The sequence below is a fragment of the Simochromis diagramma genome, unplaced genomic scaffold (genome assembly GCF_900408965.1).
Source record: "Simochromis diagramma unplaced genomic scaffold, fSimDia1.1 OVJJ01000483.1, whole genome shotgun sequence".
Classification (NCBI taxonomy): Eukaryota; Metazoa; Chordata; class Actinopteri; order Cichliformes; family Cichlidae; genus Simochromis; species Simochromis diagramma.
In genome coordinates, this window is record NW_024386835.1 from 2,962,351 (window position 1) to 2,983,496 (window position 21,146).

The following is a 21,146-nucleotide window of genomic DNA, read 5'->3' on the forward strand; positions in this document are numbered from 1 at the left end:
GGTTAGTGAGAGCAATATTTTAAGAAATGCGAATGCAAAAATGTTTGATTAATTGGAAAAGCAGACTCACTGTTACAGAAGAGCTCATCTGAGCTGTCTCCACAGTCATCCTGCCCGTTGCACCAGGAGCCGTGACCCACACAGCGGCCATTCACACAGCGTCTGTAGCCCTTCTTGCAGACGCGGTTGGCTGAAAACCAGACAGGATGGATTCTAACTACAAAATCCAACAAGAAAAAACACGGCTGATAGTGTTTTGACGCGCAAAAAAAGGTTCCACTCACCGCAGTATGACTGCTTCTCATCAGACTTGTCCTTGCAGTGAGCCATGCCGTCACAAGTCAGGGTGTAGTTAACGCAGTCTCCATTTCCACACTCAAACTCATCAATGCTGTTACATGTCGTGTTGAGGGCTGACAGGCAAAAAGAGAGAAATAGGGACTTAGGAAGAGTCGCCTAACCCAAGACAATCAGAGCAGGCACAGAGCCGATATCTGTCTTTGCTTGTTACTTTATCACATCAAGTTCTGCCCGAGAAGAGTGTCTGCTCATCATCACAGCATCACCACGCAACAGTACCATCTGGGACACATCTACAGTAATGCTGCTCAGTCTCAGCTCATTCGGCAGTGCGCGGCCTCAAACACTCAGCCAAGAGTTTTTAATATCCATCTTCAGCAAAAACAATAACAAGTACTACCAAAGACAGTCCCCGACCAGCCCCCTTCTCTTCAGTTATCAAGATTAGATGAAGACAGCCTAAATCCACGGAAGAAGTGTGATGAGTCCTCCAAGAAGATTGGAGCAACCTGTTTGCTAGATACCTTGAAAATCAGTGTACAAATTTATCTCGACGTTGTTGTGTTTTAAAGGCACACTGATCTGATTTAGTGTTTCTGTTTACTTATGGAGCTATAAAAAAAAATGTGTCCGAATTTTGAAATCGTCCTCGCTTTGTTTCCTGTGTATAAACATTTCCTCCATATAAGCGTGTCCTATTCTTGAATTACCTATGCAAGTGTTGTCTTCGAATAGCTTCCTGTCGCCCCGACAGCTGCAGTTGACCCTTCCCTCGGAGGTCAGCAAACACAGGTCCTGACATCCCCCGTTGTTAACACGACACATGGAGAATTCACCTGTGCAAACAGGAGGACAGTTAGCACACAAACCTGAGAATTTCTGATCTCGCATCCAATCTCCTGACACACAGGCGAACACACATCACGAGCAGACAGAAACACCTGGGTGAACCCGGCAATGGCTCTGCCTCAGCTGAATGCACAATGTGACTCTATCTAAATAGGATTTGCGGCTGTTACAGCGGGCTCTCGGCTTGCATCGGTGCTGCGGGTATTGGTGCAAAACTGTTTACTGAATAAGGGAACTCGAGGGAAAAGATACGGTAGAGTGGAAAAATGCTTGACTTGATTGAAATAAAAAGATACAAACAATGATAAATGCAGAGAGGAATAAAAAAATAAAAAAAATAGGAGAAAAATTCAGGATTCCTCCACTTATCATAAATGTGAAAAAGATGTTGAATGTTTTACTGGCTCAGGCTCAACCAATGTTTGGTTTACAGGCTTTATGTAAGATCGATTTGCTTCACACATTTACATGAAACAGTCCAGCAGTCATAGTCTTACGACAGAGGACTGTGATGAAAAATCCCCCAAATTTTACATTGAATTTCCTCATTTGGTGCAAAGACTTACAGCTGTTAGTGTCATTGGCCACCGCGACAATACCCATCGGCTGTTGAGGAATATCAGCACGCAGGACCTTCATATCTGCCCCGGTGTATTTCTCAGCCCGGAGCACAGCCCTCCTCACCCAGTCGGTCCAAAAGATGTAGTCTCCATACACCGCCAGGCCAAATGGATGGACCGGTTCATTCTTCAGCACGACCTGCAGGGGGAAGCAAAACCACAGTCATGAGAACCCCAGTCTTTTTCTATCAAACCAGTGAAAGAGTAAAAAGCTGACGGTTGCTATTTAAACAGTCACATTGCTCAGCCATGCAGCATTAGAAATATTTTTAGTGTTTTTGTCACTCACGTAGCGCCTACTGCCATCATACTCGCAGCGTTCAATCTTGTCCAGTGTGGCGTCAGAAAAATAAAGCTTTTCAGCACGGTGGTCTATGGCCAGGCCGTTGGGGGTTCGGATGTCCGTGCCAATGATCACAAGGACGTTGGAGCCAGTCAGAGTGGCGCGCATGATACTGGGAGACTGCTCGTTCCAGTTGGTCCAAAACATCAGACTGTGGAAAAACAACATAGTAATCAGTGATACAAACAGGTGTAATGAACTGGCGTGAGCAGAATGGCCTGCAAATCGGCGATGTGAACAACTGAATCAGTTCTTACCTCTGACACTCGTCGAGAACGAAGGCCCTCGGGTGGTCGTCTCCTGACATGGTGACCACTGTATGCCGGTCAACGGCACCCCAGCGGCTCTGGTCCACAGTGTGGCGGGTAATAGTCGAGGTAGTGTAGCTCGTCCAGTACAACATATCCCAGGCTCTATGGTATGCCAACCCCTCCACCGAGCCCACATCTGAAAAAGCATGAAGGGATCGAGAGAAGAGCACACAGACAGTAAGAGAAGGCAACGACCAGAGGTGGGGGACGGAGTAGATAGAAGAGGAAAAAGGGAGAAGAAAAAGAAGCACGTCAACTACGGGGTTGTGTTAAAAGGCCAAGTGTAGACCGTTTGGCAGCAGCTCAGAGCTGGCAGACTGCTGTGTGGCAACCCGGAGTCAGGGCTCTGGGCATGACAGCTTAGTATTAATGACTAAGAACACTGTGTGATTCAAGGCTTTTATCCAGCAAATAGTGGAGGATAAAGGTCACAATAACAGTTACCAGCTAGCATATTACTTTCCACTGGACTGCCTCATCAAGAGATGAGAAGCAAGAGGTCATTTTTTTCTGCTTTCCCAGCCTTAAAATTAATAAGAAGTTGGGAGCTTCATGGCTGAAAGGAGGCCAGAGGACAGCCAAAAGTCAGCCAAGATGGAGGAACACAAAGTTCTGCAACATCAGATGGAGAACAGCTGCACCGGTATTGAGAAAACACGCAACGCACACACAAACAAATACTGTAACTTGTGCTTCATGGAGTCAGAGACCGCTCCAAATAATAAGTAATAGTCACCTACTTGTTACTGCAGCTGCTGCAATGGAACAGTGCAGGTCTAATGATTAAAGCAGCCATTTCTTAGGACTGGATATGATCTCATCCCATCAGATGTCAAGCCAAAGCAACGGTGAGGTTTACCACCAGGTGGGACAGCTCACACTACACCTCAATATCTCCAGTGCGACACCGCAGACGTGAATCATCGCGCGTCCAGCGCACGCTATGAGACTCTGAGAGAAGCAAAGCGACTGAAAATCAAGCGGAGCATCGCAACACGCAAGGCAACTGTCCCCCGCTTCTCGCACTCATAAATCAACACCCTAACAATCGATAGAGAGCGCCGTGAAATCTATTCACCCCCATTTCCTCTTTCTTTAGCGGTGTTAATGAATTTTAAATCACAAATTGCCACCACTGTCTGCTCAAATCACATTACTGTTGATCTAGGGCTACCAAAGATTCTCTACATTTTCACGCGCTGCTTGTGCCAATACAGGCAAGCTGAATATACAGGTCTTGAGCTCTGCTGACAGTGATTTTATGGCCGTTTATCTACAGTAGGTATGATAGCAGTGTAGTGTTTGCCATCAGGCCGGGAGTCAATAATTACCCCGATTCTGAAGGCAAACACTATCTCACTGTGTCGCTCTTTGTTTATTTTTTGTATCAGTGCAGGTTTTTGTGCAGGCTGTGCTGCAAATGCACGTCGAGACAATGCAGAGGCCTTTCCACAAAATGGGAAGAAACTAAATAGAGCATGGGAAAAAAAATATGTTGGGCCTCAATAGGCCCTCCCACAGAGAGTTGGACAGCCCATCCACGTCCTGCTCTATCATAATCAGTCCAGAGTTCACCTACCGCTTACTTGGCTTCATCCTGTCAAACTATCTACTATCCTTTCCACTGTTGCGGTTTTCTCTGGAAGTCCCTTTCCTGGATATATGAGGAATACTGATTGTGGAAGGCGAATGCCATGTGGAGTAGCTGCCTGCTCTGAACTCACACAATCTACAGCATTCACCTCTCAACACCCGCTTGCCCTTAACAGGAGTTCAACCAGAAGAATGGCAAGCAGCTCAGAAATCAGGTGCGTCTTGACTTCAGTGGAGGGGCCTGATCTCACTTTGTTCCCCTCTACAATACCAAGCCAATAAGAGGTGGAACAGATCGAGAGGAAGCAGCTTTAACTGTACACTTTTATACAGTCAGCACAGTCACATGAATTGGTGTCATATGTGTTTATGTATTTAACATGATTCAGTCTGAGGTGATTCATGTTAAACTTTGAACTGTAAATATGTGCGTTGTCATTTCTGAGAACACTGCTACTGGAATGTCCTTAATCATTCCTACATTTATGATCAGAAGTTTTATGACCAGATTGAACAAACTGACCCAACAAAACTGAAGACACAATGCTGCTGCTGAACTCTACAAGCTCAGAGGATCTGTTGGGTAACAGTAGCAGTGACCCTGGACTGGACAATGTGGAACAGGTTCTAGTCCCAATACTAGATTCACTAATTCTGGTGCTGGGAGTTAGCGGACACACCGTAGTGATAGTAATCTTATGTAAGCGATGGAGGAGAGGGGTGGGACGTATTGGACAGTCTCCCCAAAACTCTGGGATGGGTATGGGGACAGACATCCTGCTTCTGGCTCTGAGCGTTTCAGACCTGCTTTTGCTCTCCATGCTTCCCTTCCACACAGCTGCTATAGCCATGCAGCACTGGCCGTTTGGTGACTTCATGTGTCGTCTGCTGGGCTTCCTGGGATCAGCCTGCTCTTCAACCAGCATCTTTACTCTGGCCACACTGGCTGTGTGTCGCTATCTGACTGTGGTGAAGCCTGCCAGAGCATATTCCCTTCTCACTACTCGCCGAGTCTCTGTAGCTGCCATACTGGTCTGGGTCCCAGCCTGTTGCCTTGCTGTTCCACAGCTAGTCTTTCGCTCTGTAGGAACCCCACAAAAAGCCCTTGACGGGCTTGCATGCTTTGCTTTCCAGACCCACCGTGACCAGCTGATCTATGGACTGTCTCATTTCTTTGTGGCCTTCTTTCTACCACTAGTTACCATAGCAGTGGCATATGGCAGCATCTACATGTTCCTATGGAGGAGTCGGCACACTGGAAGAGCCCCCCAGGTGGAGCGTTACCAAAGCAAAGTGACCCAAACGTCGGCTATGCTGGTGCTGGCTTTCACCCTGTGCTGGCTGCCGTCCTACGGCATGACGCTGGCCTTACTGGCGGATAAAGGCACAGGAGCCACTGGAGCCTCACCACGTTATGGCCCCTTTGCTGTGTTTGCACGCTTTATGGCAACCTCCTCTACAGTAATGAACCCTATTCTCTATGTGCTGATGTCTGAAAAGTTCAGGCAGGACCTACTGAGGCTGTTCAAGAGGGACGGACAAAGAGACAGCAGGGATGTGGCTATGGCTGCTGCCTGACAGTATTACTACGAGTAACTAACTTGACATAACGTGACTATTTTAATTGCGCACAGCGAGGAACTGCTGGCAACTGGGATCGACAAAAAAATACAAGCTAAAAAAACGTGATCAAAGACTACAGTTAAACTGGACGTCAGCGTTGCCTTCATGAACAAAGTCAACTCAAGAGCTCTCACAGCAACAGTCAGCATCATTGCTTTGAACAACAGTTGCTCTTGAATTGAGCAGGAACTTTGCTCTGGGATTTGTTGCTTTACATGCACAGCGGGAATATCACACATTCCTTGTAAAAGAGATTAAAGTAAAACATTAACGGTGCACCCGTGTTCTGTTGTGCTGAGATAAGGTGAATGAAAGTCTATCTGTCTCTCAGCCTGATTGTATTGCTTCTCACTCTGTTCTAAAAAAAAATGTTTTTCCTTTGTTTCTACTTTGGCTACATCTACAGAATAAATATGAGTATTTTGGGGAAAAGCCAGCAGATTTCTTCTCCAGGAAGATTTCTTATCAGGGAGTCTTATGACTGGACAAATGACAGGAGCCATAAACCTTGGGTGGGGTAGGGTGGGAGGTTTAGGCCAGATCACCATGGCATGTTAGTTACTTGGACAGAGCACAAAGCATTAAGAAAACTAACTTAAGAGTCGGGAAAACTCACTCTCTACTACAGTCTTGCGGTCAGACCCGTCATCACTGATCTGCTGGATGTTGCCAAAATGAATATCACTGAAGAAGATACGGTTAGCTCCTTTGCCTCCTCCTCCTCTGTAATCAAAAGTGAGTGCGATGACGTTCTTCATGTGCTCGGGGTCCTCGAATGGTTTTATGGGGGCATTCAGGTTGTTTTCGTCGGACAGGTGAACGCTCTTCAGTATGGTGCGCTCCGAGTAGAGAAGGTAGCCATCGTAGTCGCGGCAGGTGCGGCCGTCTTCAGCCAGCATGCCATGGGCGCAGGCACACGTACGCTGTCCTTTGCCACGGTAAAGGCAAAGCTGCTGACATCCGCCATTGTTTTCCTTGCACACATTTGTTCCTGTAAAGAGAACAAAATGCAATTAAATATACATTTGAATGATAATATATTTTCACCTGACTCTTATTATACTTTTACTCATTTTATAGAATATATGTATCGGCATGTGAAGGCAGACGATGCAGCGCAGCCAAGCAATGATGTCATCGAGAACAGACTTTCCGGCATTTCCTGTGTTTGTTATCTTAGCTTTGCTGTCTGCAGATAGCTCTCAAAAGTATGTCACAAAAAAAATGTAGTTTATCAAACAGTTTCTGACGTGTAAACTCCAAGTAAGCAGTGCGCTATTTTACTCCAGGTCTTTGTTCCAACAAGCTTCTCAGCTATCACGAGAAACCCGTGCACAGCGCACTCATACATGCCCAGGAATGCCTGGCCAATCAGTCAGTGAAATTTGCCCCTTTAGTGATGCTGGGGATTTTTGTGTGGTGGTAACACCGTTTACTGTGACTGATCAACGCTTTAGTGTAAACCTTATGGATTTGTAAGTATTTATGTATTTGCACTGTTGCAAAAACTACTTTTGCACATTAATCTAGAAGTTTTGAAATTTTAAGAAACAAAAGCACGATTTTGTCCACTTTTCTGTTCAGATTTAATGTCGATGTATTCATTATTGCACATTTTTAATTTAGGAAATTAAAACTTAATAAGGAAAATTTACTCTCCACTGCTGTATATTAAATAATAATAACGCATATGTGTTCTAAAGTGATAAGCTCAGGGTTCACACAGCGCTACATGCTTCATCTGTAACTTTGTTTTTCCACTTCAGGGCTTAGATGACGTCAGCTCAGCATGAATTTCCAAGCACTGCGTCCTGTTTGCAAGGACAGCCAGTCATAAGAAAATCTGGGTTTTAGAAAGAAGCAGCTTAAGGACACAGGAGCTAAAATGACAAATTTCAAAGATATGATCAACTGAGGTGCTCCATAAAAACCTTTAAAGAGTAAATAAGGAGTGTTTTGAAATGCGATTCATGCAAAGCTATTCCAGGGAGTGCCAGAATAAAAATGGGCAGCTGGAAATGAGCGTAACAGGTCACCTTTAAAGCACACTTTGCTTACCTTTCTGCCTGGCCCTGTTGAAAACCTTGATGTCTTTGAGCTGGACCCCAATACCAGTCCTCAGTGACACAGAGTCTGTGGCATTGTCCTTGCTGCCTCTCTTTATGGAGCCATTAGCATGCGTCCTGGTTGACACCAGACAGATTATCAGCATTAAACACAAGCTGAAGTTTGCTGATATAAATATATATATTTATAAGTAAACATTAGGACTGTGGGTGAATACCATTCGCAAAAAGAGGGATAAGACTGAGTAGGAATGGTGTATCTGACCTGTCACTCCAATAGATGTAGCTCTCAAACACAGACACAGAGAACATGTCCATGTTGTTGTTGCCCAACACCACTTCCCTGTTTTCTCCAGTCTCCAGGTTGATGCGCTCAATCTTATCAGTCCTGGCATCGCACCAGTACAGCATACCATCCTGCATTCCCACATTAAGTAATGTTAGGCCCACTCTCTGTGCTGCAAGTCAGCGATATAAATGTAAAAAATGATCTGTTGCGGTGTACCTCATAGTCGATGGAGATGCCATTGGGCCAGCTGATACTGACGTTGACGAGGATGGCTCGCTCAGATCCATCCAGGCGAGAGCGTTCGATGCGGGGATACTGGCCCCACTCTGTCCAGAACAGGTAGCTGCTCGTACCAAAGCACGCAAAGACAGAAAACCAAATACCGCAGTAATCAATACTGAGATAAATCACAGAAGGAGAAGCTAAAGTAGGAACCTGGCACAGTCCTTCGTTCTCACCCTTTCTCAGGATGGACAGTGATGGCACGAGGTTTGTCCAAGCCCTGCGAGATCACCACATAGCGGAAGGAACCATTCAGCCTGGCCACCTCAATCACATCGAAGCCTTGATCTGTCCAATAGATGTTTCCTGTGGAGGATGAAGGAGAAACAATTTCCTAATTTTTAAACCGCATTGACCTGGAAATAATACTTTTTTCTCTCTGTTTTTGCATCTACTTTCTGTTTTCTCACTTAGTGCAACAGGTCCACACTGTTGCTTTTAACAGTGACAGGCAGTATGTGCAAGCATGATAAATGTGCAGAGAGGAAAAGCAAAACACTCTTTATAAGTATGTCTAACTGTCATTATCTAAATTTAGTACGCATGAGCCGGGACGCAGTTTCTCTCACCAGCAATCCAGTCCACAGCGATGCCCTCTACCCTGCCAATGCCATTAGTGACCACGTCCTCTCTCCAGGTTTGGTCTCTCTTGGCCCGGCTGATGGTGCTCAGGCCCATGTCTACCCAGTAGATCGTGTCATTGTCTGTGGGAACAAGTAAAACACAGAGTTGGACTAAAAAAGGAAGCTAGTAGCTTTAACAAATATTTTATGGAGCAGTGAATTCAGCTACACGAAATATGCAGAACTAGAGAATTTCTTACCTGCATGAAAATCTATGCCCACTGCTAGGGAGGTGCCCGACACTGGTACAAGGGCATCAGACTTATCTGATGGGTCCAAGGGAATACCCCGTATGCCCTCGTGCACCGAGTACAGCAAGAAAGAGCCGACACCTACAGCAAACAAATAAAATATTCATTTTTGAGCGTGGCATCACTTCACATTCATCGCTTCATATATCCAGGATTGTCTAAAATCAGGCATATGACAAGGGTATGGGAGCATCATACCCTCGCAAGACTGCTGCCCTCTGCGCAGGCTGTATCCTGCAGTGCACATGCAGGATCTGGTGGTCGGGGAGGTGGGGAGACACAGCTGGGAACAGTCTCCGTTGTTATTACTGCAAAGATTGGTGCCTGGAAATACAAAAGCAAAGAGCAAATAAAACAAATCAAAGACTAGTAACAGAGGCATAAACAGATGTGTTTTAGATACACACATAAGCTCTGGGCTACATGCAGTCTGCACAGCAGATCTTAAATGAAACAAGGACATATCTTATTCCTATTTTTTTTTTGCAGAGCAATTTCACAAAGCAAAAAAGACTGAAAACCCCCCCCCAGAAAAATTGGCTTGCAGCACCAAACTCTGCACCTTTCTGCACAGTTTCATCATAAATTTTCATGTGCATCATGGGAGAAGTGCTGTTCCTCAGGACTTTCCAGTTTCCACCGTCCTTCTTGTCACAGGTTCCTATCTGGTCAGTTCCTTGGTCCGCCCACCACAACTTGTCTCCTACAGGACACAGTGCACATGAGGATGATCAGCGTTCTCCATTAAAACCTGATCTCACACTACAAGAACCGTGTTAACCGGAGCAATTTTCAATGCAACAAAGCCAGATAAGAGTAGTATCACGCAAGATGAATAATGCAGTTTTAATGCACTCTGGATACCTACCCATGATGGCCAGAGCAGTAGCCTTGGTCAGCTTGCCCTTGGCCCCTTCAAGCACCTCAAGTCCAGAGCCGTCCAGTTTACAGCGGTTGATGGTGCTGTTTCCCGAGCTGATCCAATAAAGCCGCTCAGCTTTAAAGTCAATGGAGAGGCCTGAAAAAAAAAAAAAAGGAAAAGAAAAAAGACAGTTCTGAGTTGTAATCATCTGCCCTGTCACTAGGGGGTGCTGTCGCTTACACAGTCACAGAAAAGAGCCGCTAACTCACCAACAGGGCCTTTCTGGTTGGTGAAGAGGACGCTGCGGTTGGTGCCATCTGTGTTGGCCATGCTGATGTTGTCCCCATCTGTCCAGTACAGCTTCCTGATGGAGGCGCGCAGAGAATCCACAAAGATATGATACGCAACAGGAAGAGAGAGAGAGAGAAATTTTACTACATCACTATTAAACTTGTTGAACCAACCGTGGTAGTACGCCACTGAAAACCATAAAGCCTATAGGTACACAAAGCATGAACAACAGTGATGTTATCGATAAGAAATGAGAGCATCAGGTCTGTGAGCAACACCGAACTGCACGCGAGCTTATTTGGACTTTTCTAAAACGCAATCTGCCATTTTCATTTCAAAGCCAAAATCGCATCAACAGACTGTAATGACGATGAGTGAGGCAGAAATAAAGCTGGCAAAAACCTGACAAATAAGAAACTATATTTCAGTGCGTTTAGTTCAGCAGTTAATTAATGTCCTGATCAACCGCTGACAGCTTTAATCTCTCACACCAGATGCACTCACATAAATGACTGCTTCTCAAACTGTCATGAGGAAATGCACATATGCAGAGTATAGAGGGTAACATGTATATACGTGTGTGTGCCACTTTGTTTGGACTGCACATTTTCTATGCTCATTCACTTTCTGTTAAATCCAGCCAGAGCCACCACGCCCTTCCTTTGTTTGTTAACTATCCTTAAATAAAGCCTCTGAAGCATATAAACCCCTATATTGTCATGTTTGTGCACACACACACACACACACACACACACACACACACACACACACACACACACACACACACACACACACACACACACACACACACACACTTCCCTCCCAACTCTTTGCCCCGCCTCAACTTTCTTTGACCCCACCCACCTTTGGTGGGGTCAGCGTGTTTGTGTGCCAGAAAAAGGGGAGAGCTCACAGATCTCACATCTGCTTCTCATTTTCTCTCACGCCAACAATGCTCAGATCGGAAACATTCCTCCTCTTAAGGAGGCTAAAGCCTTTCACAGAGAGGAAGGAGTACAGTGGAAATAATGCACACAGAGGCAGAGACTTGTCTTAAGAAAATATCTTTTCTTCATTGACCTCAAACACACAAAAGCCCACATATTCCGGCAGATCAAAACTGAGTATATGAATACAGATGGACTTTTTTTATTCTCTGATGGACTGAGAAAAGACTGAGGCCAAGTTCATGGCAAAAAAAGAAAAACTTATGCAAGGCAAGACAGGAACGGACAGGATGTAAGATAAACACAGTGAAGAAAGTGATGAGAAACAGAAAAAGTAACACAAAGCAACAGAGACACTTGCTGTAAATTATTTATACTCTGAGCACAGAAACTTTTGAAACAGAAATAGAAAAAAAAGACAGAGAGAGGAGAGACGCAGCATGAAGGGAGAAGGATTGGAACCACTTCCTGAGTGACAAAACACTCCGAGGTCAGGAACTGAATTACTGTGAGCGCACACAGAGGGGAACCTGCCAGACAGACTTTGTATGATTGTTTGTGTGTGTCTTTGTGCAGACTTCTGCTTGTATCTGTTGCAAGTTATAGGTGAAGCCAGGAGGGTGTCTGTGAGCAATTTCTGAAAGCTTCAGTGTGGCGACACATGACAGCTTTATAGAATGAGTGTGTGTGTGCATTTGTGTGCGAGACCAACCCCAGTACTGGATGGAGCACTAGACAGTGGGGTTTGTCTAAGCCCTGGATGACAGCATTTTTGAAGGAGCCGTCCAGTCTGGCAACATTAATCTGCTTCTTGTTGGCATCATAACTGGTCCAGAACAGGTTCCTGGACACCCAGTCGACAGCCAGACCATGAGTATTGGGCAAATCTGATGAAAGATGAAGAACACGAACAAACTCTTATTAATCAGCCTTTTTTTTTTTTTTAAAAAAAACAGATGTTTTCTAACCTATGGACACTGCATTTGTTGGCTAACAGGACAACTGATGACACATTTTATCACCTGTATCTTTTATTGTTTCCAGCTAACTTGTTTTTTTTTTTAAAGACAGAGTTAGCTGGCATAGATCATCCACCAAAACGTGCCCACTCAGGTTATTATTTCAGGCAAAAGATCGCCATTCCCCAAGCTAATGAGTTTTGTTGTGTAGAGCCCTTGTACATAACAGCATCTGCATACTAGGAATCTAGAAGCGAGAGAAGCATTAATTTTTAACTACTGGACAGAAATCTTGGTGCAGTCTGATAAAATTACCCTGCTATATTTGTTTCTTAAAGTAAGGCTCTAAATAATGAGCCTTTTAATTATGTTCTGTAATGTGTCGTGTTGCCTCCATCATACCAGCAGAAACCACAGTTTCAACTCCAGTGCCATTGATGAACGCCCTCTTGATGGTCTGAGTACGGACATCTGACCAGTAGATACGCTGCTCCAGAGCATCATAGTCCACCACAGTCACGTTGTCGATATCCGGCACAGTGAAGGAGATGATATAGTTGTAATACGGGTTGTCGATGTCTACTCCTCTGATCTCGATCTGCCGAGCGTACAGCAAGAACTGGCGAGACTCTGCGGGAGACACAAGATGTTGACGTGGACCTTAGTATTCAATGTAAGTAATCGGGAGTTAAATGTAGCTTCAAGTCAAATGCACGAGTACACACTAATGCATGAGTCAGAGCTGCGGATAGATGGTTACAGCATGGATCAGTACATCCACGCATTATTCCTGCCACTTGAACAAACAGTTGATCCAATTGCATCTTTGACTAATGATTGTGTCTGGCTGGCTAACTCAATAGCACAGCCAGAGTAGAGCGAGCGAATTCAATCAGTGAAGATACATTGCAATTGCACTGGTCTCAACAGTCAAGTATCATTTAACTGTGTGCGGCTTAAATGATAGACAGCAAAGGAGGGAAAGAGAGCCGGAGAGGGCAGAGTAATGACAGCGCCGGGCTGTATTGGCCATCCCAGAGCCGGTGGTGGAAGCTGGGGAATGTGTCTGATGCTTGCATCAGACAGAATGGGGCTCTCCATTCCATTACCGCCGAAGATAATAGAAAGTGCTGCCTTGAATACTAAACTCACACACTGAATAAACAGGCCAGCTTTCACTATTTTACAGACGGACACCTCAATACGCTCCAAAGCTGTCACAGCAAAAAGACCTCAAAGCAACAAAAAAAAAAAAAAGTCTGTTTAATCCTCTCTCTTTTTCTCCAAGAGAAAAATAAAATAAATTATAAATAAACAATTCTGCAAGGACAGGGATTAGACAGTAACATTCAAGCTGAAACAAGAAAAGAACAGGACTGCGTGGAGGCTAAGAAAGACTCAACGAGTCAATTTTCCACAGTGGTTGCATTTGTGTTCGTGAGCTCAGCCTTACCGTAACACGTGCGTTTGTCAGGGCCCAGCTTCATGAGGTGAGGACAAGCACAGGAGAACGTCTGATTGAAGTTGATGAGGCACAGGTGAGAGCAGGGCTCTTTGCCGTCTTTAGCTGCACACGGATTAGGAGCTACGGAGACATGAGCACAGAAAAGGTTTTATTTTAAAAGTATGAAGGTCAATGAAATGTTTTAATGAGTGTGTAGGAGCCATAATTGAATGTATTGAATTTTGATTGAATTTACCAGGAGTCCATGCCTGTACATAAAGGAAATATTACAACACCAGGAGATATTGAAGGATGGGCACATTTAAAACGCATAACTTCGCCTCAAATAAATGCAGGAATCGAACTTCTGATTGGAACAAACATTCCCAAAGCCTTGGAACCTCTGGAAGTGGTGTGTAGTGTTGATGGAGGACCGTAGGCCGTAAGGACAAGGCTTGGCTGGACCATCAATGGACCACTTTCAGGAAACTGTGAAGCTACAGGTGATCAGAAGCATCCACAAGTTACAGTCAACAGAATTTCTGTTGTCACGCTGGAGGAGCTTTGGCAGCAACAGTTCAAGAATGACTTTCCTGAGAGCAAAGTTGATGAGCAGGTTGGATTGTCAAGAGAGGATCAGAGATTTCTGGAAATAGTGACTAACTCTGCCAAATATGTGGGTGGTCATATCCAGATAGCATTACCTTTTCGGAATGCCAGTATCAGTATGCCAAACAATAAGAAAGTTGTTCAACAACGTCTGCGCTTTCTAAAACAGAGATTTGAGAGAGAGACAGTGTTTCATACTGAGTACAAAGTCTTCATGAATGAGCTTCTGGCTAAAGGTTATGCTGAAAAGGTCCCGGAAGAGGAGATCAATCGCAATGATGGCAAGCTGTGGTATATACCACACCATGGTGTTTACCATCCGACCAAGAAGAAACTCAGAGTTGTGTTTGACTGTGGAGTGAGTTATCATGGAACATCTTTAAACTCCCAACTCTTACAAGGACCTGATCTTACAAGCTCTTTAATAGGAGTGATCACAAGATTCAGGAAGGAGCCAGTTGTAATTATGGGAGATATTGAATCCATGTTCCATCAAGTCATGGTTCCAGCTGAAGATAAAGATCTATTGAGATTTCTCTGGTGGCCTAAAGGTGATCTGGAACAACCAACATCTGAATACAGGATGAATGTACATCTCTTCGGGGCAACTTGGTCACCAAGTTGTGCCAACTTTGCACTCAGAAAGTGTGCGGATGACTTTGGACATCTCTACAGTGAGGAAGCTGTGAAGAAGTTGTTGCACTGTTTTTATGTGGACGATTGTCTTGTGTCCGTTGAAACTGATGAGGAAGCAGTGTTAATGTACCACGAGTTGGTTTCTTTGTGTGCCAAAGGAGGATTTCTGCTCAAAAAGTGGATCACCAACAAGCCTGGAGTGCTGGAATCAATTCCTGAAAGTCACAGAGCCACAGGAATGAAAGAGTTGAACATGGAATTGGATTCCTCAATGATCGAGCGAGTTTTGGGCGTGGAGTGGTGCATAAAATCAGACTCTTTTAAGTTCAAGATTGTGCTCAAGGACAGACCGCTCACCAGAAGAGGAATCCTTTCAATTGTCAGTTCTATCTATGATCCTCTTGGAATGTCCTGTGGTCTTAACTGCTAAGAAAATCCTAAGAGATCTATGCCAGGAAGGAATCGGCAGGGACAATAACATACCAGAGCTGTTTTCCAAAAGATGGTTAACATGGCTCCAGCACCTCCAGCTATTGAGCAAGTTTGAAGTGAGTCGTTGTCTGAAACCTGATGGATTTGGAGAAATCATGAGTGCTCAGTTGCACCATTTCTGTGATGCCAGTGAGGATGGGTATGGAACAGTGACCTATCTGCTGATTGAAAACATCTGTTCAGAACGACACTGTGCGTTTGTTATGGGAAAGGCTCGTGTTGCTCCTCTTAAATCCTTTACCATCCCGAGAATGGAGCTCATTGCAGCAACCATGGCCAGTCGATTGGATGTACTCTGGAGGAAAGAGCTGCGGATGGAACTTCTGGATTCTGTGTTTTGGACAGACAGTGCTTCTGTTCTTAAATACATCAGGAGTGAGACTTCAAGATTCAAGGTTTTTGTGGCCAACAGAGTTTCACAAATCTTAAGAGTTTCATCTTCCTCGCAATGGAGATATGTGGACACTGCCAGTAATCCAGCAGATATGGCCTCAAGAGGAGTGAAAGTCGATGTTTTTATGAAGAATACAAAATGGTTGTCTGGGCCTCAGTATCTTCTACAATCTAGGAGTGAATGGCCTGTCTACCCAGATGACATCAGTCTGCTTGCATCTGATGATCCTGAGGTAAAAACAGTTGCCACAGTGAGTGTTGAGCAAGCTGGAGAAAATTCTGTTACTCGCTTGTTTAAACATTTTTCCACCTGGACACGTCTTAAGAAGTCAGTGGCATGGCTGTTAAAATTTAAGGACTTGCTTCTGTCCTTTGTGAAGAAAAGGAGAGAATTGTGTTCAAGCTTACCACAGTCAGAGGTCACCAAAGAGCAACAGAAATCATTTGTGGAAGAAAAGCTGAGGAACTTTAAGAGGACATCTGTGATTAAGAATCTTACAGTGGAAGATCTGGACAAAGCTGAGGTTGTCATTATCAAGTTCTGTCAGAGGAGGAGATTTTCCTTGGAGCTTGTGAGTCTGGAGAAGGGACAACCCATTATAAAATCAAGTCCTCTAAGAAGACTCTGCCCACAGCTGCAAGATGGAATTCTCAGAGTGGGTGGGAGACTCAGTAGATCATCGATGCCGGTTGAGGTGAAACATCCCATAATACTAGCAAAGGATCAACACATTTCCGAGCTCTTGCTTAGACACATACATCAGGAAGTTGGACATGGTGGTAGTAACCACATGCTGTCTAAGCTAAGAGAAAAGTACTGGTTGATTGGAGCTAGTACAGCAATAAGAAAAGTGTTATCTAAATGTGTCATCTGTCGACGTCTTAATGCTCCACCAGTGAATCAACAGATGGCGGATTTGCCCAATGAAAGAATCATTCCAGGTGAACCTCCATTCACGCGGGTGGGAGTGGATTACTTCGGACCCTTCAGTGTAAAAAGTAGGAGGAGCGTGGTGAAGAGATACGGTGTTATGTTCACCTGCCTTGCTATCCGTGCTGTTCATATTGAGGTTGCTCCATCACTGGATACTGACTTTCATTAATGCGTTCAGACGTTTCAATGCAAGAAGAGGTCAGGTTCAAGAACTGCGTTCTGACAACGGAACCAATTTTGTAGGTGCTGAACGTGAACTTAGAACTGCCATTGAACATTGGAACCAGGTAAAAATCAATGACGTCTTTCTGTAAAAGGGAGTTAAATGGACCTTTAATCCACCTGGAGGTTCACATCACGGAGGAACCTGGGAGCGACTGATAAGACTGGTTCGCAAAGTACTTAATTCCATAATGAAAGTACAAAACCTGGATGAAGAAGGTCTTCATACTGTACTTTGTGAGGTTGAAGCCATCATTAACAGCCGCCCAATTACCAAAGCCTCAATGGATCCTAACGACCTGGAAGCTTTGACCCCTAATCATCTTCTTCTGTTAAAGACCTCACCGATATTACCACCAGGAGTATTCCATTCCACTGATATGTACACACACACAGAAGATGGAAACAAGTCCAATACATGTCTGACTTGTTTTGGAAAAGATGGGTGAAGGAATACCTACTACAGCAACAGGAACGTCAGCGATGGATTGGAGTAAAAAGGAACCTCATCGTGGGAGATCTGGTTCTCATCATGGACAGTTCGGCACCTCGAAACTCTTGGCCAATGGGACGTGTGATAAAGACTTTTCCTGACCGAAGAGGATTCGTTCGTCAAGTTCGGATTAAAACTCAGACTAGTTGCCTGGATCGACCTATTACCAAACTGTGTCTACTGCTGGAGGCAGATCACAGTTAGACTTCTGGGTCCAATTATCAGACTTTGATTGTATTTGGACATAAAATGTCTCTCATTTTTTTTCTTTAAAGATAGACTTTAAGATTACCTATAGGATTCCTGCGGGTAATATTGAAATACAGTAAATGCTTGACTTTTCTCTGCATGTTTTATGTCCCCTACTTGGTTAATTATGGGTAATTATTAGAAGGGATCCTAATAATTAGGGGCTGGTGTGTAGGAGCCATAATTGAATGTATTGAATTTTGATGATCACTGGGTTTTTATTTGTTTGGTTGTTATGGGAGTCACGTGGGTGCTAGCGGTGACATAAATGGGCGTTGTCAGTCTGTCATTCACTGGTTTTGATTTTGACAGAGAGGAGGGCTGGGTAGCCGTAGTTTTTGTTGACCGCTGCACAACATGTTTCACTTCGTTATATTAGAGCCTGTGACGTTGTAAGAGTCTGAATCAGGAGCCGATGACATTACTCTGTAAACTCTCAAAGCACTTTAATAAACAAGCAAACAATTCCACCTCTCGCATTATTGCGTAAAGTTGACAGCGCGTCAGGCAAATAGGCAGGCTCCATCCCCGGCCTCTAGCGACTGTGGAAGTCGCTACAGTGTGGTTAAAATCTAATGTAATTATACTTCCTAATGGTCAAGAAAATTCAGCATAGTGTAAAACTTTTCCCCGTGAATTCTGCAAGCCACTTTTGCAGCCCCCCTCCCAAAATCAGCTCCGCCCTTGCATGGTGTTCCTGTCTAATTACTGTTCTGACAGTTTTATTGATGCCTTCTCTCTTCTGTGTTGTCGGTCTCGTCACGTGCCTTAGGCTTTCATTATAAGCAGATGGAGGTCAGAGAGGTCTCAGAACGGCCAACTATAAATGACTGCAGATGGAAATACTGACTGTAGTGGTCTTGACTTACACAAACTTTCTTGTGGGGTGATTCAGTTTATAACTGTCAGTAACTCAAAATGTACAACTAATAACTTTGAAGGCAGAAACTTGTAGATAATTTCAGATTGTAATCTTTCCATATATTGATTATAATGGTGGTGCATACATGAGTGTGTGTCTGTTTCCTACCCTGTGGTTGTCTGGATGGATGGTACACTTGAAGGTCAAAGGGTTGCGTATTGGTTCTCTGCACCACTGTGACGTTGCTCCCGGTCCACTTGTTTGCCTTGGCCAGCGTGTTGGTCCTCCAGTCTGTCCAGTAAACTTCTCCACCGTACATGGTGACAGCAAACGGATGCGACAGATACTCGTGGCCCCTCAGAACCTCAATTAGTCCAGAACCATCATACTTGGCTGAATAGATGGCATCAGACCTGCATAAAGCACAAGTTTTAGCTATGTTTCGGAGTATTACTGAACATTTATATGCAAATATTTTCATGTTTTTCCCTCTGTACAACCTGGCATCAATCCACAGGATGCGACGCTCTAAATAATCCACAGTGAGTCCATTTGGCCAGCCTCCATTGCCCGTTTCCTTATGGATAGTCTTCCTGCCTTCTCCACTCATGGATGCAGCTTCAATCCTTGGCAAACTGGCATCCCAGTCTGTCCAGAAGAGAATCCTAAAGAACCATAACACGAAATGAAACAGTCAGCAAGGTTTATAACTGAAAAAGCTCCGTAGTTACAGCCAAAACAATTAGAGCCATTGTAACGTGATGTAAACGTGTTCTCCTTGATATGAGGAGGAGGCGGAATAAACAGCTGTTACCCATCCCGGGGGTCAAGAGCAATAGCTCGGGGGTGCTCCACCTCCCCCGCCAGTAGCGTGGTCCTCATGGTTCCATCCAACTTGGCCACCTCTATCTGATCCAGGTTGCTTTCCACCCAGTAAATGTTTCCCGCTATCCAGTCGACTGCCAGACCCTCTGGTGTCGCCAGCCCGTACTGGATTACCACATCAAAGCTGGTTAAAGCTACAAGAAGAGAAAAAAATCAGGGCATATGTTCAAACATCATATTTCATCTCACTACTCAATAAAATAAACACTCCTCTGGGGTGCTTACATTTTTTAAATTCACACAGTATCTCAACATGTAGCATTAAAGGCTGCGAAGGCTGGGATTTGCTGACGACTACATTTCTAATCTTAACTGCTAATCCAGTTTTAGTTTGACAAATTATGTAAATGCAAAGGAGCTATTTGGATAAGAAGTTAACTCTGCGATTTTCTTTAATCAAATGGTAAATACAGTAGTATTGTTCAGCACGGGTGGTGATGCTACAATTGCAGAAAAGGTCTCAAATGTGTGGCGTCTTCCAGGAGCAAAGAGACACATTTTCCAGCCCCTTTCTAACCCTTTCATTTTCCGTTGGGCTCCTAATCAGGGTCTAATTACACGAGTCATTATCCTCTCTGCCACAATGAAAGCATACACATACTGCTGCATGTAGCCTATGGACTGTGTAAGTAAACATGACACGCAACAAGCAAATAAACATACAGTAAGATGCACAATATAAGTGGAGACTTGTGCACATAATTTCCTCATTATTGCTGCTGCAGCCATGATGACGCCTTGCTTGCCTGATGCAGCAGGTCTTGATTGACCGGTCTGACCTTATGTGATGAAGTATCTGATGTTCTGTTACCCAGAAGCCACAGCTCCAGCAGCATAGCTGTACACACTCTACAGTCTATTCTGCTTTTAAGCACAGAAAAGGGGCCCTGCATTCCAATGTGTTCTTTTCAGCTCAATAAAATCCTAGAAAACCTAATCATTGCACTGCAATTGGAAGGCCAATTTCCAGATGTTTTCAGCTGCAAATAGAATTGTTTTTCACTGATGAAGATTGTGCATTCTGGCATGAAACTTAGCCCTCGATTGTCAAAACAAACCAAAGAGATGGTGCTTTTAGGTCTTTTAGGCATAAAAACCTGTTACAGTACAAGGCTTCACCTCCATTCTCAGACAGCTTCCCACGATAGATCTTATCCTCCACGACGTCAGTCCAATAGAGGGCACTCTGGTTGAGATGGAAGTCCAGGGCTATGGTGTTTCTGAGCCCAGGAACTAACACGCTGAACTCTCCCTTATTCAAATCAATGCGGCGGATCTCATGGCGGTTGGAGAAAATGATAAAGGGTTTGAAAGGATCTGTGGAAAGAGGAAAAAAAACAATATCCTAAAATATGGAGCTAACCAGATCATAAAGGGTTAAAACTTTTGCTTGGTCACCGTTGATTGGTACTCAAAACGCTCCAAAATGGCTCTGCTGTGCAGCATGGAAAACCCTGCAGCCCTGTTCCTCTGCAGTGTGTGGCTTGACCAGCAAAGGAGGGGGTATGAAAGTGGCTCTAATCCCTGGTAATTAAAACTCAGTGTAAATAAGACAGGAGTTATCTGTACCTAACAGGCAGCCATACGGGCAGCAGGATGAATGACAGGGTGCTGGTGGCTAGTCTCTAAGACCTGGCAGTGAGAGGCAGCATCATAAATCTGTGTCCTCGTTGCTGCAGGGAGATAACTACATTCTTTATGTGGATTACAAAATTCAA

At 44.4% G+C, this 21,146-nt stretch overlaps 2 protein-coding genes across 5 annotated transcripts in view; one reads left to right on the forward strand and one right to left on the reverse strand.

Annotated features, from left to right (window-relative positions):
* LOC120731713 (low-density lipoprotein receptor-related protein 1-like) overlaps positions 1 to 21,146 on the reverse strand; it is a 102,955-nt gene that overhangs the window by 17,164 nt on the left and 64,645 nt on the right. For all 4 annotated transcript variants that reach the window (XM_040028855.1, XM_040028854.1, XM_040028853.1 and 1 more), the window contains 24 exons: positions 20,548 to 20,745; positions 19,358 to 19,562; positions 19,044 to 19,208; positions 18,712 to 18,956; positions 13,663 to 13,794; positions 12,612 to 12,839; positions 11,963 to 12,137; positions 10,282 to 10,376; positions 10,019 to 10,168; positions 9,713 to 9,853; positions 9,349 to 9,474; positions 9,100 to 9,231; positions 8,846 to 8,980; positions 8,453 to 8,582; positions 8,211 to 8,337; positions 7,971 to 8,122; positions 7,698 to 7,822; positions 6,256 to 6,630; positions 2,370 to 2,559; positions 2,059 to 2,263; positions 1,716 to 1,908; positions 1,011 to 1,136; positions 285 to 413; positions 71 to 190 (listed from right to left, as the gene is read on the reverse strand). In XM_040028855.1, the coding sequence (XP_039884789.1) occupies positions 71 to 190; positions 285 to 413; positions 1,011 to 1,136; positions 1,716 to 1,908; positions 2,059 to 2,263; positions 2,370 to 2,559; positions 6,256 to 6,630; positions 7,698 to 7,822; positions 7,971 to 8,122; positions 8,211 to 8,337; positions 8,453 to 8,582; positions 8,846 to 8,980; positions 9,100 to 9,231; positions 9,349 to 9,474; positions 9,713 to 9,853; positions 10,019 to 10,168; positions 10,282 to 10,376; positions 11,963 to 12,137; positions 12,612 to 12,839; positions 13,663 to 13,794; positions 18,712 to 18,956; positions 19,044 to 19,208; positions 19,358 to 19,562; positions 20,548 to 20,745 (3,999 nt within the window). The remainder of the gene's footprint in view (positions 1 to 70; positions 191 to 284; positions 414 to 1,010; positions 1,137 to 1,715; positions 1,909 to 2,058; positions 2,264 to 2,369; positions 2,560 to 6,255; positions 6,631 to 7,697; positions 7,823 to 7,970; positions 8,123 to 8,210; positions 8,338 to 8,452; positions 8,583 to 8,845; positions 8,981 to 9,099; positions 9,232 to 9,348; positions 9,475 to 9,712; positions 9,854 to 10,018; positions 10,169 to 10,281; positions 10,377 to 11,962; positions 12,138 to 12,611; positions 12,840 to 13,662; positions 13,795 to 18,711; positions 18,957 to 19,043; positions 19,209 to 19,357; positions 19,563 to 20,547; positions 20,746 to 21,146) is intronic.
* LOC120731714 (delta-type opioid receptor) lies at positions 3,596 to 6,128 on the forward strand. Its single transcript, XM_040028856.1, has one exon. The coding sequence runs from the start codon at positions 4,560 to 4,562 to the stop codon at positions 5,592 to 5,594; it is 1,035 nt and encodes a 344-aa protein (XP_039884790.1). The 5' UTR covers positions 3,596 to 4,559; the 3' UTR covers positions 5,595 to 6,128.

Coding starts and splice junctions, on each gene's coding strand:
- LOC120731714 (XM_040028856.1), top strand. CDS start 4,560: ATGCTGCTGCTGAACTCTACAAGCTCAGAGGATCTGTTGGGTAACAGT.